Source organism: Cryptotermes secundus, unplaced genomic scaffold (assembly GCF_002891405.2).
Source record: "Cryptotermes secundus unplaced genomic scaffold, Csec_1.0 scaffold200, whole genome shotgun sequence".
In the NCBI taxonomy this organism is placed as follows: Eukaryota; Metazoa; Arthropoda; class Insecta; order Blattodea; family Kalotermitidae; genus Cryptotermes; species Cryptotermes secundus.
This window is the reverse complement of record NW_019727788.1, coordinates 116,468-133,378: the sequence shown is the minus strand read 5'-3', so window position 1 is coordinate 133,378 and position 16,911 is coordinate 116,468. Positions and strand designations below refer to the sequence as shown.

The following is a 16,911-nucleotide window of genomic DNA, read 5'->3' as shown; positions in this document are numbered from 1 at the left end:
GTGGTGGACAAAGTGGCGCTGGGGCAGGTTTTCTCCTAGTACTTCGGTTTCCCCTGCCAATCTTCATTCCACTAATTGCTCCACAATCACCCTCACCTATCATCTGGGGCTGGTACACTAGGCCAGAAATGGCCGCAGTACAAGGGACTTAGTCCCACCCCACTAGCAATAAAAAAAGCAGGAAGACTAATTCAAAATGCGGGCGAATTAAAACAGAATTTACGAGGCAACTCATGAAATCAAATTGGCCAGATAAAAGAGAAGCTCGTGGGCGGTAATCGTCTGGTCCCGGTTTCTATAGTGACAAGAAGGGAAGCGACGGAGAACAGAGGAGAAGAGAAGCAAGGAATGCAAATTAATGAAGAGGAAGGGTCTGAGTAAAACCACTACAATCGGTCGGTATGCTGGCCAAGATTTGAACCTGGACTTCCAAAACACGGCACAGGAGGGCTACGCATTCGACCACGATTTTCATTCTGTTTAATGTTTCCTAATTACCATTACTTCATACACGCTTCTTATTAACAGATTACAAACATTCACTCCAGAATGGAAAATATATTGCAGTAATCCAGTCTTTACTCTCTTCATATTAATTTCTGAACTTCGTTTAAATATCTAAATAGTTGAATGAAATAAGTATTGCAAAGCTACATCATCGCGTCAGTATACTGACTGCACATCTGCACTCACCAGACGTCTTTGTAGCGATGGTAAACTTTTGTTTAGACATAAGTCTAAGAGTTAGAGGCTTGTAAACATGATAATTCCTTAATGGAATTCGAGGCAAAAGAGATTTGAATTTGTTTCACAATAATTTGTCTTTCTTGGTAGACTCCTTAAATTATAATACAGAAGACATGCAGACAAAAGTGTGATGGAAAAGTACTTCATTTCTACAGTCTATAATTTTAAATCACTCGTAATAAGCCAAGACATAGTTAAAAAATAAATAATAATGTAATAATAGTACAATGGTACAACGGTATGTAAATACATAATAATTTTCTGTGCTTTATGCGTTATTTTAGAAATATGAATTAGGTAAATGGTAGCGTAGTTGGTTGAGGCATTATGCTACAAGCCGGAAGGTCGCGGGTTCGAATCCCTCTGAGTTCATTGGATTTTTCAATTGACCTAACCTTTCCAGTCGCACTATTGCTCTTTGGTCGACTCAGCCTCTAACAAAAATGAACACCAGGAATCTTCGTGGGGTGTAAAGGGCGGCCGGCGCGTAAGGCTGACAACCTCACCGCCTTGTGTGAGCCGATTGTCTAGAAAATGTGGGAGCATCGATGTCTCACAACCCTATGGGTCTTCACGGATTGTTGCAGGGATAACTTTACTTTTACCACATACAGCATACAAAAAATATGGTAAGAAATTTGGCACAGTTAAAAATAGAAATATTTCTTATAGTTCGTCCAGTGCAACATGCAACTAAAGCAGCAATGGCTAGCAAACCGAAAGGAATTACTTTCGAAATGTGGCCTCTGTCACAACGGCATGTGTAAGGAACCTCACAAGAAATCGTCATACCTATTTTTTTTAACGCTGGTGGGGTGGGACTCAGTCCCTTGTACTAACGCCACTTCTGGCCTATTGTACCAGCTCCAGATGATAGATGAGGGTGATTGTGGAGCAATATTTTTTCCTTGGCACTACAGCCCCAGTGGGCCTAGGCCTACCGCCATGAACTTCTCTGTTCCTTTTTACTTCGGTTTTTCTAGATCTTACACATTCGGTAGGACTCCTTGGGCGGGTGATCAGCTCGTCGCAAGGCCTCTACCTGTACACAAACACAGAAAAACGCACACACACAAACTAAACATCCATGCCCTGAGTGGGATTCGAACCCACGATCCCGGTTTCCAAGCGAGGGAAGACAGTACATGCCTTAGACCGCTCGGCTACCGTGACCGGCATTTGAGGTTGTTACTAGGTGTAAATCTGATCACCCGCCCAAGGAGTCCTACCGAATGTGTAAGATCTAGAAAAACCGAAGTAAAAAGGAACAGAGAAGTTCATGGCGGTAGGCCTAGGCCCACTGGGGCTGTAGTGCCAAGGAAACAACTAGATGTATATTGAGCTATTAAAATCATTTGAGCCATTAATTTTTCCCATGGTGGAACACGACACCGTTCCTCAATGCGATATTCTCCTGCCATCTAGCGACATTTCCGTAAGTTTAAGGAAACACAATGCTGTACTGTGTAGCCCAATGCTTGCCAGCAGAATATTTGTCATACAACCCTGCAATTGAGAAGATAACTTGCAGAATACACAGCTTGTCCCAGAAATAAGCGCAGTAAATTGGAGGGTTTGTGCTATGGTCCAAAATAATTTATGCGCAAACGCAAGAATACGATCACATGTTTGAATGCAAACATACATTCAGTATTATGTACACGTAGATCAGCATTTCCAATAGTGGAAGCGCAAACCACATTAAACTACAAGTTTACAATATAAGAGGACGAATTACTTCATAGATATAATTAACATTTTTTATTAATTAAGTTTCCAAATTGTTAATGCATTTTGCATCATTTGTACAGGTTGGAATGTCTCATACATTCTTATTCACTCCGAAAGAATTTGTTTCTCTCGTATAAATCGCGTTCTTGACAATTGCTGGTTTCTTAAACTTAATAAAAGTTTTCTTATCCAATAAACTCATGCTTAGAAGAAAAACGTTCCTTCACCTAATAATGATAAGTAGGATTAATAGTGGTGGTGGTGGCAGTGGACCTACACCTCACCTGAGGACGGAAAGAGATTTAGTTCCCGAAACGTTTCTAGAATGCCGGACGAGAGATAAATAAAAATATATAATAATTATGAGATTTTGAACACTTAAAATAACTTTAAAGATACGAAGTAGGTATTGTGTCTACTAGCAAGATTTCCATGCACAGACAAAATGGCACCATAAGGCTCTTTTCCCTTAGAAAAGGAGGAAGTAAGGAGAACGTACCTATATATGTAAAGTAGGCCAAGAATTGTAACGAAGGTCACAAGAACCTTGGAAAAGAATTACAAAATATGAAAGTCAGCCCTTGTACTGCGCTAGGAACTGCTGCACATGAAGAGTTCAAATGACAATTGATTTACGTATTTAAATTCTGGACCGCCTCTGTAGTCTAGTGGTCAGAGTTCCTGGCTACAGATCCAGAGGTCCGGTTCGATCCCCGGCGCTACCAGAATTTTTCTGAGAAGTAGTGGATCTGGGACGTGGTCCACCCAACCTCGTGAGGATAATTGAGGAACTATTTCAAAGAAATAGCGGCTTCGGCCCAGAAAACCGAAATTAACGGCCATGGGGATTCGTTGCGCTGACCACGCGACACTCTCTATCCGCAAAAGTTGGCACTAAACTTCGCCGACAAGCTGCGGTCGCTCGGTCGGTACAGTTCGCTTGCGGACTAAAATCACGGAGTTTTTCTATTTAAATTCTGAAATAATGGAGAAGGTGTATTAAAATAAAATGAAGAAGATACACCTACAAAAATATTTCATACCTTCCAATTTATATTTATAAGGTATTTTAAAGGATTTACAAAGAAATGAACCCTCATCAATAAGTCCCCAGTAACAGAGGATCTGTTTACAATGTGAGAGTGCGTATATTTATATGTAAGTTTGTTTATGACCGCCTCTGTGGTCTAGTGGTCAGAGTTCCTGGCTACACATCCAGAGGCCCGGGTTCGATTTCCGGCTCTATAAGATTTTTAGGCCGCGCCATAGCTCAAGCGGTTAGTCGCTGTCTTCCCACCGCGGCGGCCCGGGTTCGATCCCGGGTCAGGTAAAGTGGGATTTTTGGTGGATAAAGTGGCGCTGGGGCAAGTTTTCTCCGAGTACTTCGGTTTCCCCTGCTAATTTTCATTCCATCAATTGCTCCACAATCACCCTCACCTATCATCTGGGGCTGGTACAATAGGCCAGAATTGGCCGCAGTACAAAGGACTTAGTCCCAACCCACTAGCAATAAAAGAAAACTTGTTTATATGGTATTTTAAAGGCTTTTTGAACAGACAATACGTACTGTCTGTATAGAATATCCAATTACAAATGCCTTGTTTGTATTTTATAAGTCTGAAATTGTAAACGTGATGAATATTCACGGGGCAGAAGCAAATTTTGTGCAGAGCGTACACGGTTAGAAGAGTGTTGTGGTGGACTAGAGGATAGAGAAACCAACGTCGGGTGAGGGCCCTCAGTTCGGGTCCTAACAGCAAATAATAAAGGTTCTTGTATCGCTCCTTCGACTTCAAGCGATGATGTGGGTTTTCGGTATGCTCGCGAGGTTTCATACGAGCTAGCTCTGTTGTAAAGTGATGTTTAGTGAAATGCCTCCTAACTATGCAAATTACGTCACGGATTATGTGAAAACAATACCTTCTTCAACATTTACTAACAGAATAACGGAAGCTTAATAGTGAAATGATCGACACTTACGCCAAAAATATAATTCGTGTCTCTATACGTTTCATTGCAACCATTTTCAAAACACGCCTCAGAAGGCAAATTCTAGTTATAGGATTTGTACTTACAATTTAAATTCCTTTTCCGTTTGTATAGGAATATCACTTAACTAATCATATTGTTGAAACATTGCATAAAGTATTTTCTCAATTATCACTTCAAATAATATATTATGAAATAGTTTTTAATCATTCTTTTATCTCTCAGTAATCAATTAACCATGTTCTTCAATCAAACCGACTCACATGTTTAAATTGTCATGTCCTCAAATACTCGAAAAGACATTTGCTACAATTTCTGCGGATTGTCAGTTGGGTAACTCATCGGCGTAGCATAATTAAAGCGGCAAATGCTACCAACATAAACAGGAGGGTCGAAGATATTTCACTCGTGACAGATGCGTTGCACAGCTCGTTTTCACAGACTCCACAGAACTCCAAAGTGAATTTCTCTTCCATTTCATGGAAGTTATCCTTTACGTCGCATGCTGTACTGGAGTCATTTTCGAAAGCTGCACAGGTCCTCACCGTAACAAGTCCTCCTTTCGAATCTAGACATAAAAGGAAACCAATAGAATTTTACTAGCTCTGTTCTTTGATGCTGAGTTATTTGAGGTCAGGAAGATAAGAATGCGCGGACCCGAGGTAAGGTATGCAATAGGAGGCTGCAGAAAAGTACGCAATTGTAAATATCGTAATTTGTGCTTTCCTCACAAAATATTAAGGTAACTATGCAGATTGGTGTAGCGATAACTCTTCGAAAATTCTATTCGGGATATTCTCGCTCTGAATTTCATCAGGAGCACCGGCTACCCTGATCGGGATTTTTCGTAGTTTTCCTGAGCTCCTCCCCGGAATTGCTGAGCTAGCACCTTGATCGGGTCACGACCACTTCCTTCCAACTCATTTCCAATTCACCAGTGAGCCTTCTAATCGCCAGTATATAAAGCTACCAAGTAACTAACTGATTAACGTCATAGAGCTGAGCCCTACTTGGGAAGCCTCCAGTTGCGCAGCTGCTCAATAATTTCTCAACATTTGATGGAACCCGAAAATTCATTACGGTGTTCAGAAGAGTCCTCCCCTTGTTCCTATCCTAAGCCAGATCAATCCAGTCCATACCATCCCATCCTATTTCTGTAAGATTCATTTTATTAATCATTCTACTTAAATCTAGGTCTTCCTAGTGGTCTATTTCCTCCCGTCTTTCCCACAAAAATCCTATATGCATTCCTATTCTCCCCATGCATGCTACATGCCCTTACATTTGATCTCTCTGGACCTGATCAATCTAATTACACCTGATTAATAATACAAGCTCCTCATTACGTACCACTTCATCCCTCTTTTATCAAAATATTCTCCTCAACACCCTCAGTCTATGTTCCTCCCTGAATGTCAGAGACCAAGTTTCACACGCACACATACACACACAGAACAACATGCAAAGTTATAGTTTTATATATTTAATTTTTAAGTTTTTAGACAGCAGATGAGAAGACAGAAGTTTCTGAACCGAATGGTAGCAAGCATTACTGGAATTCTGTCTCCTCTTAATTTCTTCCTGAATCAAATTTTGATTTCTTATTCTCGTTCCCCAAATATCTGAACTGTGTCATATTTTCAAAGAATCTTTTAATTATCTTTATACTATGATTCTGCCCTGCATTCTGGTGAAAAGACAGGAATATATGTTTAGTATTCTCTGCGTTTACTGCCAGACCGGCCTTCTTACTAGCGTCAATTTGAGTTTCTGTGTTTTTTTCTTTATAGTATCCATGCTGTCTCCCAGTAAATTTCCATCATGAGCGCAGAAGAGCAGTTTATGAGTCCATTTAATTTCAGTCCAACCTGGTTTTCCTTGGTCTTATTATTGGCATATTTTAAAGCAAAGCTAAAAGCAATGGCGATAAAACATCTCCTTGTTTTAGACCATTTTGGATAGGAAATTTAGCAGGCAAATATTACCTTCTCGGACTTTATTATAGCGCTTGATTCAATGTGGGTGACTCTCACAGGTCTCTAATGTTTTTTTTTTTTTGCTGTTGTTTGCAAGTTCATCAATTTTGTCTTTCAGATATTCGCTCTTTTTATTTCTGAAATGCTTGTTGTCTTCACGTCTTACATAGTTCTAGATATCTCCATTTATTTCACCTGGTTCCTGCAACCACTGAAATGTGGTTGTTTCCTTTGAGCTAATAGTTTCGAGCATCCTTCGTCAAACTATTATGTATGCTTCTTCAGTTCATAATAATCCAGATTCCCTTTGGCTGAAATTTTTATATTCTCTGTAATAATTTCCCAACTTTTGTTAATTTTCACATCCTATAAGTTTTCCAAAGCTGCGAACCTGTTTGAGATTTCAACCCGATAATGTTCTTTACCCTCTACCTCATTTAACTCAGCTACTGGCAGCGTTTTAAAATAAACCACAACAAATTACGGTAATGGATTCATGTAGTATTAGGTGGGCTAAGCATTAAGACTAATGGTAGCCCTAACTCCTGCATAACAAATATTAGCAGGAAAACCTGAATGGATAAGGCCACATAGATAACAAGGCAAATTCTCCCCTGAAAGTAACGTCCGCCAGAGCTTGACGCTAACTAATTTTTCTAGCGCCGAGGTTAAGGGTGCAGAGAACTCTACTTCAATCCCCCTTTCTTCACCTTCAGGTACGGTGTTTAGAGCTTCCTTTTTTTTTTTCTAAAAACATGTTTGCTTATGCTCTCACCTTGATTTTTGCCTCAAGGCCGAAACTTGGAAAGCATCAGAAAATGTGCGAGTTCTAGCTTCCAACTAATTTTCCGGTATGCTTACCGGCTGCAAAGGAGTTCAGCCTTTACCTAGATATAGAGCATAGTCCTATCCCATCTTGATTAGGCTTTCCTATGACAGTAAAGCATAGAAAATATGGGAGGTTGCGTCCGTTCCTCCTCCGCCTGTACCTCAATCTGTTTACGTGTTAATATCCCCAAATTTCTGAACGGGGAAGTGTTGACGGACAGTTGTTCTGTTAATTTAATTTCAGTTCGAATCAGTCCAAATATAACCCATTAATTTACAAGCAGCTCAGATATGATTTCAGCAATTTTCCTAAAAAAAATCTCATTATTACAACATTTAGCTCAGGATACGGACCAGTGGAGGGCTCTTGTGAACACGGTAATGAACCTTCGGGTTCCATAAAGTGCTGGGAAATTCTTGAGTAGCTGCACATTTAGGTTCTCCTCAAAAAGGGCTCAGCTCCATAAGTAAGTGTTACAACATTTTTGGGCTTGAAATACAGTGACACAAAATTAATCGAATAATGAAAACAGCTTTGGTAAAAGTTATCCATGCATATATCGATGGTTGTGCAAGCTTGACATTTGATTCTTTTAGGGATAAAAATGTCTTTATGTAGATTCTTGCATTCGTTAAAGAAATTTGAGGGAATGACCAGTAATAATTGAAATGAAATTATTACGTCGGCTTGTGAATTCGTTCGTAACATATCATTGTTGGGAATGATAGTTAAGCCTTCCTCAAAATGAAGCTTTCTGGAACTAATGGAGACCGTCTAACCACCTACCCCCATTTCCTCCTCTCAATTCATCACACATTTTGCTCATAAGTCGTCCAATTTTAAAGACGGTTAATACGTAATAATACGGTTAACTTCCCGGCTTCATAACAGAGGAGGAAGAATGGGAAAATACTTTTACGATAGATTCTTCACAGCAATAAATTAACATAGAAACATATGAGACATAAAAATTATAAATAACGCATTTGGAAACCCAAGTTTATGCATACTTCTCTGCAAATTATGTTCCTACTCTACCTTCATATCTCTATTAAAATAACATCCTTCAGTTAAGAGAATTGTAGCGGTATCGTTTTTGTTCTTCTGAACTTAATCAGAGTGGGAACAAAGAGCTCTTAGAGGGCCGCAAAAATTAATTATAATACAAATAAACTGATGAAGAATGCTACATTAAATTAAACATAACAGAAAAATACGTGTTCTGACAATAAAGTTCGCGAACTTATATCAGTAAAAGTGCTACATACCTCACTGCTGAATATCACTGTGGTCTCCTTCGAAGTACTCCCCTTGGGAAGCTATGCACCGATGCCAACGCCTAACCCACCCTTCAAAACAATTTTGGAACGGGTTGTGTTGACTGGCCTTCAGAGCTGCTGTCGTATTATTTCTGATGTCATTAATGTCATCAAAATGCCTTCCTTTCAGTATTTTCTTTATCTTCGGGAACAGATAATGGGGCACTTTCACTAACATCTCTCTGATCTCGCTTCTACTCTTGCCAAGTTTAACAAGAAATTTGTGTCCTATCGTTTCTCTACTTCAAGCTCCAACACTCTCGCGACGGCACACAAAAACACACGCAAACAATATTAGACGCAACTCAGAAAGAGACTGCCATAGATCAACAATAATACAGCTGTGGAACGCTGATATTTCCATGGAATCAACCCATACTGAGGTTTATGTCCACTGCTGCCACGGCAAGCACACGGTGTCGAGTTCGCGAACTTTATTGTCATACCTCGTATAGCATAGAAATAATTATAACTCATCAGTAATTACCATATTTAGGGTGTTTTAATGTGTTTGGGGAGCTCAAACATTTTATTTGTATCAAAGAACCCTCAGAGGTGAAGAAGTTTGGTACTATTGACCTAAACGAGTTGAAAGTTGGCACGAAGGAGATGTTCTTTCCTCGATAAGGATAACAAATTTTCATTGCGTTGGCGTATGCCTATGTATGTCACTAGTTCAAAGTCATATTCCTGTTAGATACATTACATTTACCTTGTACTTCCAGCTTCTGACACCCGTAGAGCAAGGGTTCCGTTAAAATTGAGGAGTCTATGCCCAGCTGTAGAGTGAGCAGAGGAAAGAAGTCCTCACAGTCTACCATTTCAGGCATGTTTTCACCCAGCGGATCCATACAATTGGGATTCGATTTCGAGTCACAAATGTAACATTTGAAATTAATACCTTGAAGAAAATAAGATACAAGTTAATTTAAAATTAACTCTGTGTTACGAGCAACAACTTGCAAACTGTGGTTCTCACAGCCTCTAGCACCTACTGCTTTGTCGCATTTGAATTATAATGCCTACCTGGTCGGAACGTGGTGCAGATGAGTAGGCCCTGCAGGATCAGAGTCGCATAAGAAAAATATGCCGCCATGCTGGCTGGTGAATCACAAATGGCTGTTGACACTTGCTCTGACAGTCGAGGATTACAGATACTGTAACGAGTTATCAGCTAGCTTCTAAGGCTGCTTCAAAACGGACATCCACCGGAAGTACTGTACATCGCAAAACAGGGGTGTTAATGAAGGAGGACAGGAACGGCAAATTTATTTTGACCTCATGCCAAATGTTGAGTACCAGATTTAACATGTATAACTTAGATAATATCCAGTGTCCATTTAGATATTATGAGTACCTTTTAAATTATTATTATTATTGTTGTATTTTGCTTGTGTATTATTAACATTGGCCTTTGGGCTGTCGAACTGTTAAAAATTCAATTACTATATACTTTTATTGATATTTAGCGGAATTATTATTATTATTATTATTATTATTATTATTATTAGTAGTAGTAGTAGTAGTTGTAGTAGTACTTACAGATCCAAAGGTCCGGGTTCGATTCCCGGCGCTACCAGATTTTTTTCGGAGAAGTAGTGGGTCTGGAACGGGTCCACTCAGCCTCGTGATGATAATTGAGGAGCTGTTTCAAGGAAATAGCGGCTTCGGTCTAGAAAACCGAAATTAACGGCCGTGGGGATTCGTTGCACTGACCATGTGACATCCTCTATCCGCAAACGTTGGCAGCGGTCGCTCGGTCGGTATGGTTCACATGCGGACTGAAATCATGGAGTTTCTTTTTTTACCTGTCAGTAACAATTTAAATCCACAAATATGAAATATTTAGTTTTCTCCTGATTGTAATGTGACAATTATTGACAATTACTTAAACTTTTTGGAACAAAATTTAAATTCACATCAGTATCAGGTAATCATGTTGGATGATTTTAATTTATCGAACTGTGATTGGGTTAATGACGTGCCACTTCCAATTCCTAGTATTACAATAAAATTAAAGGAAATGCAATTCACATAGCCACATGCTTTCTTGGTCTTGATCAAAGCAATAACTCTATCATAAGTAGCGCACTGCTCGATTTAGTATGCTCACATATTAGCGACTGAAGCCCTTCTATTTCAAGCTCTACCGTGGTCACTCCTGGTAAATACCATCCACCTCTTCTTCTTTACTTCAATTTAACGATTGGCTGTCATCGCATCCCCCTGACCCCTCATTGCAACTATGCTCAAGGTGATTACCTGTTGCTCTTTAACGTCTTCCATCATTCTGACTGGTCTTGTGTTCTAAAAGAAAATTCCATACACTCTGCAGTGAATAATCTCACTGTCTTAGTGCGTGAAGCTATACATTTAGCCATTATTTATATAAAGTCCAAAAATTTTACCTTTCCTCGTTGGTTTTCTAATTTTTTTAAATTTAGAAAGAAAACTTGACATTTCAGAAGATACAAGAAATNGATGGCACTTTTGTGCCGAAACATGTAGTGCGAGAGAGAGGAGTGAGGTAGATAAGTGTATGCACTAGAAGACGGTGAAATAAATCATGGACTTAAATCAGTGCAACAGGACGCTAAAATATAACATTAAACGCAAGTACTTTAGGAAAAATGCCTCTGAGTTTCAAAAGAATGTTCATGTTGTCGCCTAACTAAAAATTTGGGAAAATATAATAACACAACCATAGTGTTTTGTTGAAGACTTTGCGGATAAATTTTCTTAGATTTTTAAATCTCCACTTTCTGTTGTTATTCTAAACAATGCCCGTTTTGCTCATTCAGTGTTTTATGCAGAAATACTGTTTGCAGTAAGAGTTAATCTTAATGCAACCCAACTCGTTTCCTGCACTCAAATGACTAACTTGATCAGAATGAGTGGGCCCAGTGCAGTGTACAATTGCAATGCAGTTACTCTTCTTCATCGGACCGCAACATTTAGGGTTGTCCGCTCTTTCACAGCTGAAGAATTTCAGTCCGCTGTTACAGCTCAACAGAGTGCGTTAATAGGATTAACCTGCTACCCCTTCTATGATATTGGGCTTTTACGAGTAGAGTTTCCACATATAGGAATTTTGAGATTTTTACAACAAAATTAAATTGTCATGAGTATTTACTTACTTACTTTCTCATGGAGCTGAGCCCTTCTTGAGGAACCGCCAATTCTGCAGCTACTCAAGAATTTCCCAGCATTTTATGGAACCCGAAAGTTCATCACCGTGTTCACATGAGCACTCTACTGGTCCCTATCCTGAGTCAGATCTATCCAATCCATACCATCCCATCCTATCTCTCTAAGATCCATTTTGATATTGTCCAGCCACCTACGCCTTGGTCTTCCCTGTGATCTCTTTCCTTCTGGCTTACCCACCAATATCCTATACGCATTCCTCGTCTCCCCCATTCGTGCTACAGGACCTGCCCACCTCCTCCTCCTTGACTTGATCATTCTAATTATACTTGGAGAAGAGTACAAGTTATGAAGCTCCTCATTATGCAGTTTTCTCCAACCTCCTGTCACTTCATCTCTCTTCGGTCCAAATATTCTCCTCAACACCCTGTTCTCAAACACCCTCAGTCTATGTTCCTCCCTTAACGTCAGAGACCAAGTTTCACGCCCGTACAAAACCACAGGCAAAATTATAGTTTTGTATATTCTAATTTTTATGTTTTTGGACAACAGACGAGAAGACAAAAGGTTCTGGACCGAATGGTAGCAAGCATTACCCGAGTTCAATCGAAACTTAGCATGAGTATCTGTTATAAATTTGTACACTGTTCTTTTATCCATTTGTCAGCCTCCATCACATACACTTAGGCTATTCTTGCATGCGCAGCAATCATAAACACGACCTTTTACATAAACCTCGGCTCATTCATAGGTACGGGCTTACAGAGGCCTGCAATTTTCTAAATCACAAACGAGTTCTCGGCAGAATTCATAATTCCCATTTCTCTGTTGTAAAAAATTTCCACTCTGACTTTGCCTGTGGCTCTGTATGGGTGTGAAATATGGCCGGCGATATTAAGGGAGGAACATAGACTGAGGGTGATTGAGAACAGGGTGTTGAGGAGAATGTTTGGACCGAAGAGAGATGAAGTGACAGCAGGTTGGAGGAATCTGCATAATGAGGAGTTTCATAACTTGTACTCTTCTCAAAATAAAATTAGAATGACCAAGTCAAGGAGAATGGAAAGAACTGGGCATGTAGTACGCACTGGAGCGAAGACAATTTCATACAAATTTTGGTAGGAAAACCAGAATGACAGAGACCACAAGGAAGATATAACTGAATGTTTGAATATAATAACAAAATGGATCTTAGTTAAATAGGATGGGGTCGTTTGGACTGGATTTATCTGGCTCAGGATAGGGACCAGTGGAGCGCTCCTGAGAGCACGATAATGAAACTTCCGGTTCAATAAAATATTGGGAAATTCTGAGTAAATGAGCAACTAGTGGCTTCTCAAGAAGGACCCGACTCCATGGAGTTAGTTAGTTAGTTGGTTTGTTGGTTGGTTGGTTACTTAGTTAGGTAGTTAGACTTCCAATTCTGTATATCCTGTGATGTTGCTTAAGTACAAATAATGTCAGTTTATAATCAAAAGAGGGAATACAATTTTCGATAATATATCAGCTTGCTGAGTTTCCGGTCAGTAGTAAAACCTTGCAGACAGAGACAGTCTGCTCCCTAGAAGCGCTAGTAATCATCTAACAAGCTGCGGGACATCATACTGCAGAAGACTGAAATCTAAATATTAGTATAGTTTATTAAAATGAAGATAAGTTATCAGAAAGAAAATTGTCTTGCAGCGTGGATGCTTCCCCCTGGAACTGTGATATTACTACGCTGCCCGCAGGCCACCTCTTGCTTTTGTGCAGTCCGTCAAATGAGATGTGCAGTGTGTATTGAGGTCCTGGTCATTTGTTAAGAGGGAAGAAAAGGACCGTCAGGCAGAATGTGAAACAGAAAACGCAAATGTAGTCAGTAAAACTCCTCATTGCGTTTTTTTTCCAAAACAATTATACGTGGTCTGACAATAAAGTTCGCGAACTCGTCGAGATAAAATTGCTGCATACCTCATTGCTGAATATCACTGCGGTCGCCTTCAAAGTACTCCACATTGGAAGCTATGCGCCGATGCCAGCGCCTAACCCACCCTTCAAAACCATTTTTAAACTGGTTTTGTGGAATGGCCTTCAGAGCTGCCGTCATATTACTCCTGATGTCATCAGTGTCATCAAAATGTCTTCCTTTTAATATTTCCTTTATCTTCGGGAACAGAGAAAACGTCACTGGGGGCTAGATCCGGCGAATATGGAAAGTGTTTCAGCACAGTTATTTATTTACTAGCTATAAACTCCCACACAGACAGTGCCGTGTGAGCAGGAGCATTGTCGTGATGCAAGACACAAAAGCACACTCAAACAATAATAGACGTCACTCAGAAAGAGACTGCCATACATCAACAACAACACAGCTGAGAAACGCTGATATGCCAAAGTCATCAAACAATACTGAGATTTCCGTCCACTGCTGTCACACGGCAAGCACACGACGGCTAGTTCGCGAACTTTACTGTCAGACGTCGTATCACGTTTTGGAGTAATGTAGGCATTCTTCTGCATGGTGGCCCTCAGTAAGCTGAAATACATCAAACAAAAAAGCAATAAAAATTACATTTCTTTGTTTTGTTAATCTTCCTCAACTTGCAGTTTCAAAGCAACAAGCAATCACAGTACTATGTGGAAAATATCAGAGGAGTTCCGACGCTCAGCATAAAATTCGATAAATGTTGCATACAGCATCCCAAAGTCTTCTTTGTATATAATGAACGGACGCTACCGTTTCTGTTGAATTCCCAAATTGAAATCCAAAAGGAAAGAGGCTACTAGTATTACCTAGACGTAGGTGGAAGGTTAATATTATTTAGGTCCTTCAAAAATGATTGACACTTCCTCTATAACTCCGGAAGAGTAGCAGTGCCAAATGCGAGCCGGTGTATGTGGGAAGAAGACATAGTACAGTGCCGCCTATGGCCACGAGATGAGGTTGCTACTGCGCACAGGTCGAAGAGCGCTGCGTAATTTGTGGCGGTGTGCAGGTGCAGTCGTGCACAACGCTCGGACAACATGGAAGCAGACAATCACGGGCAGCTGTGGACTGTGTGGTTTCTCTGCAGGGGAGGAGTGGCTGCTCCACACATTCACACGAGGTTGGCTGCCGTATGTGGGGAAGCAGCACCAAGTCGCAGAACCGTGTTTCGCTGGATAGCAGAGTTCAAAGACGGCAAGGACTGTGCGGAAAGAGGCAAAAACAGGGGGCTTCCCGCAACAGCATGCACACCAGACAGTACCCAGCGCGTGTCCGACTTGATACTGGAGAACAGGCTCATCCCTTTCGATGAACTAGAGAACGCAACAGGTTTGTCAAGCGGAACAGTGCATACCATCATCCATCAGGACCTGAAGATGAAAAAGGTCTGTGCTCAATAGGTGCCCCATTCTCTCACCATTGCGCAGAAGCAGAAGCGTGTGGAGACATGACAACAGTTGCTGCAGCTGTATAGCGCGGATCCGGCGGAGTTCTTTGCGTCTAGTCACCGTCGACGAGTTAGGGTTCTGGCATGAGACTCCAGAAAAGAAACGCCAGTCCATGGAGTGGAAGCACGCCGGGAGCCCTCCTCCCAAGAAGTCACGACCGGGACTATTTGTCCGGAAGCAAATGGCGACTGTGTTCTGGGATCAGGAGGGGATCCTTCTACTGGATTGGCTGCCCCACAATACGACCATCGACAGTGATTGGTACTGCGATTCGCTGCGCCAGCTCCGCCGACGCATTCAGCAACGCCGCTACAGAAAATGGGGGCGCGGAGTTCTTCTCCAACATGACAATGCGCGGCCACGTGGCAGTTGGCAGACCATGTCACCCTGGGTGCTATAGGGTACACCGTGCTGCCTCATTCGCCCTACTCGCTCGATCTTGGCCCTAGCGACTACGCTCTTTTCGATGCAATGAAAGACTTCATGCAGGGTAAGACGTTCACCTCCAACGACGAGCTTCAGGCAATTGTCCAGCAGTGGAGGCGCGATACCCCCAAAGAATGGTTTGCTGTACGAATAGGGAAACTGCCGGAGCGATGGCAAAGGTGCATAGATATCGGCAGGGAATACCTCTAATATAATCTGTATGTATTTTGTTCCAATAAATTGTTACTGTGAAGAAAAAACATTTAGTGCCAATCACTTTTTAATCTCTTAGAGATATAGGGTGGGGTGGTATGGACTGGACTAATCTGGCTTAGGACAGGGACACGGTAGTAAACTTTCGGGTTTCTTAAAATGTTGGGAGGTTCTTAATTAACTGCGCAACACGCGGTTTCTCAAGAAACGCTCAGCTCCATGTAGTTAGTTAATATTAAGTTTGCGGGGAACCATGTTCATAAAACGTAGCTCTAACAGCCAAGGCATGCTTTCGTTTATCCATTTGTAGTATATTCAATGACGCTATTATTAACTTCGAATGTATAGCGTTGGGTGATCGGATAGTAATCAATATTTAATTGGAAATAACGAGGGAGAAAGTGGTCATGGTCTAATGTAAGATTCTGTCACGTGTTGGGGGTTGGGCGAGAGGCTGACGACCTCTCACCTTAAAAAGTATAAATGTCTCGAAACCTGGAATCAAGCCTCGGAAACCTCAACAGAATGGAAGACGACAATTGGCAAAGAATATGGACTACTCTTTAGGTACATGGAATGTGAAAACCCTCAATAAACCGGGTGCCATGAAATCGGTACTAGAACAGATAGATAAGTACAATATGAAAATCACAGCCATACAGGAAATTAGACGGCTGGGTAAAGGAATTGTGGACTTAAAGAAACACACTATATGTTACAGTGGTAAAGCAGAAGGCAATAAGGAATTTGGTGTAGCCTTTGTAATAGAACGAGAATTTAAAAGCGCAATAATAGACTTTAAACCAATAAGTGAAAGAATTTGCACTTTGAGAATTAGAACGAAAATTTTCAATATGACGTTGATGAACGTGCACGCACCTACAGAAGAAAAAAGAAGACAGGGTCAAAGAATATTTCTATCAACAAATGGAAGAGACATATGATTCAATACCAAGTTATGACATATATATTATTTTAGGGGATCTCAATGCCAAAATAGGTAAAGAGAAGGAATACAGAGGGGTAATTGGGACAGAAAGTTTACATGATACAACCAACCATAATGGAATAAAATTAATAGATTTTGCAGAAAGTAAGAACTTGATCATCAGCTCTACAT

The 16,911-nt window shown here is 40.7% G+C and overlaps 2 protein-coding genes across 2 annotated transcripts; one reads left to right on the top strand and one right to left on the bottom strand.

The window, feature by feature from the left end:
- Positions 1–4,603: 4,603 nt before the first annotated feature.
- On the bottom strand, positions 4,604–9,813 carry LOC111864952. The gene is made up of 3 exons (XM_023852599.2): positions 9,618–9,813; positions 9,304–9,492; positions 4,604–5,035 (listed from the first exon to the last, which is right to left on the bottom strand). The coding sequence occupies exons 1-3, from the start codon at positions 9,685–9,687 to the stop codon at positions 4,806–4,808; spliced, it is 489 nt and encodes a 162-aa protein (XP_023708367.1). The 5' UTR covers positions 9,688–9,813; the 3' UTR covers positions 4,604–4,805.
- A 4,928-nt stretch (positions 9,814–14,741) lies between these two features.
- Positions 14,742–15,104, top strand: LOC111864947 (protein GVQW3-like). The gene has a single exon (XM_023852583.1). It carries the CDS (start codon positions 14,742–14,744, stop codon positions 15,102–15,104), a length of 363 nt encoding a protein of 120 aa, XP_023708351.1.
- The last annotated feature ends 1,807 nt before the right edge of the window (positions 15,105–16,911 follow it).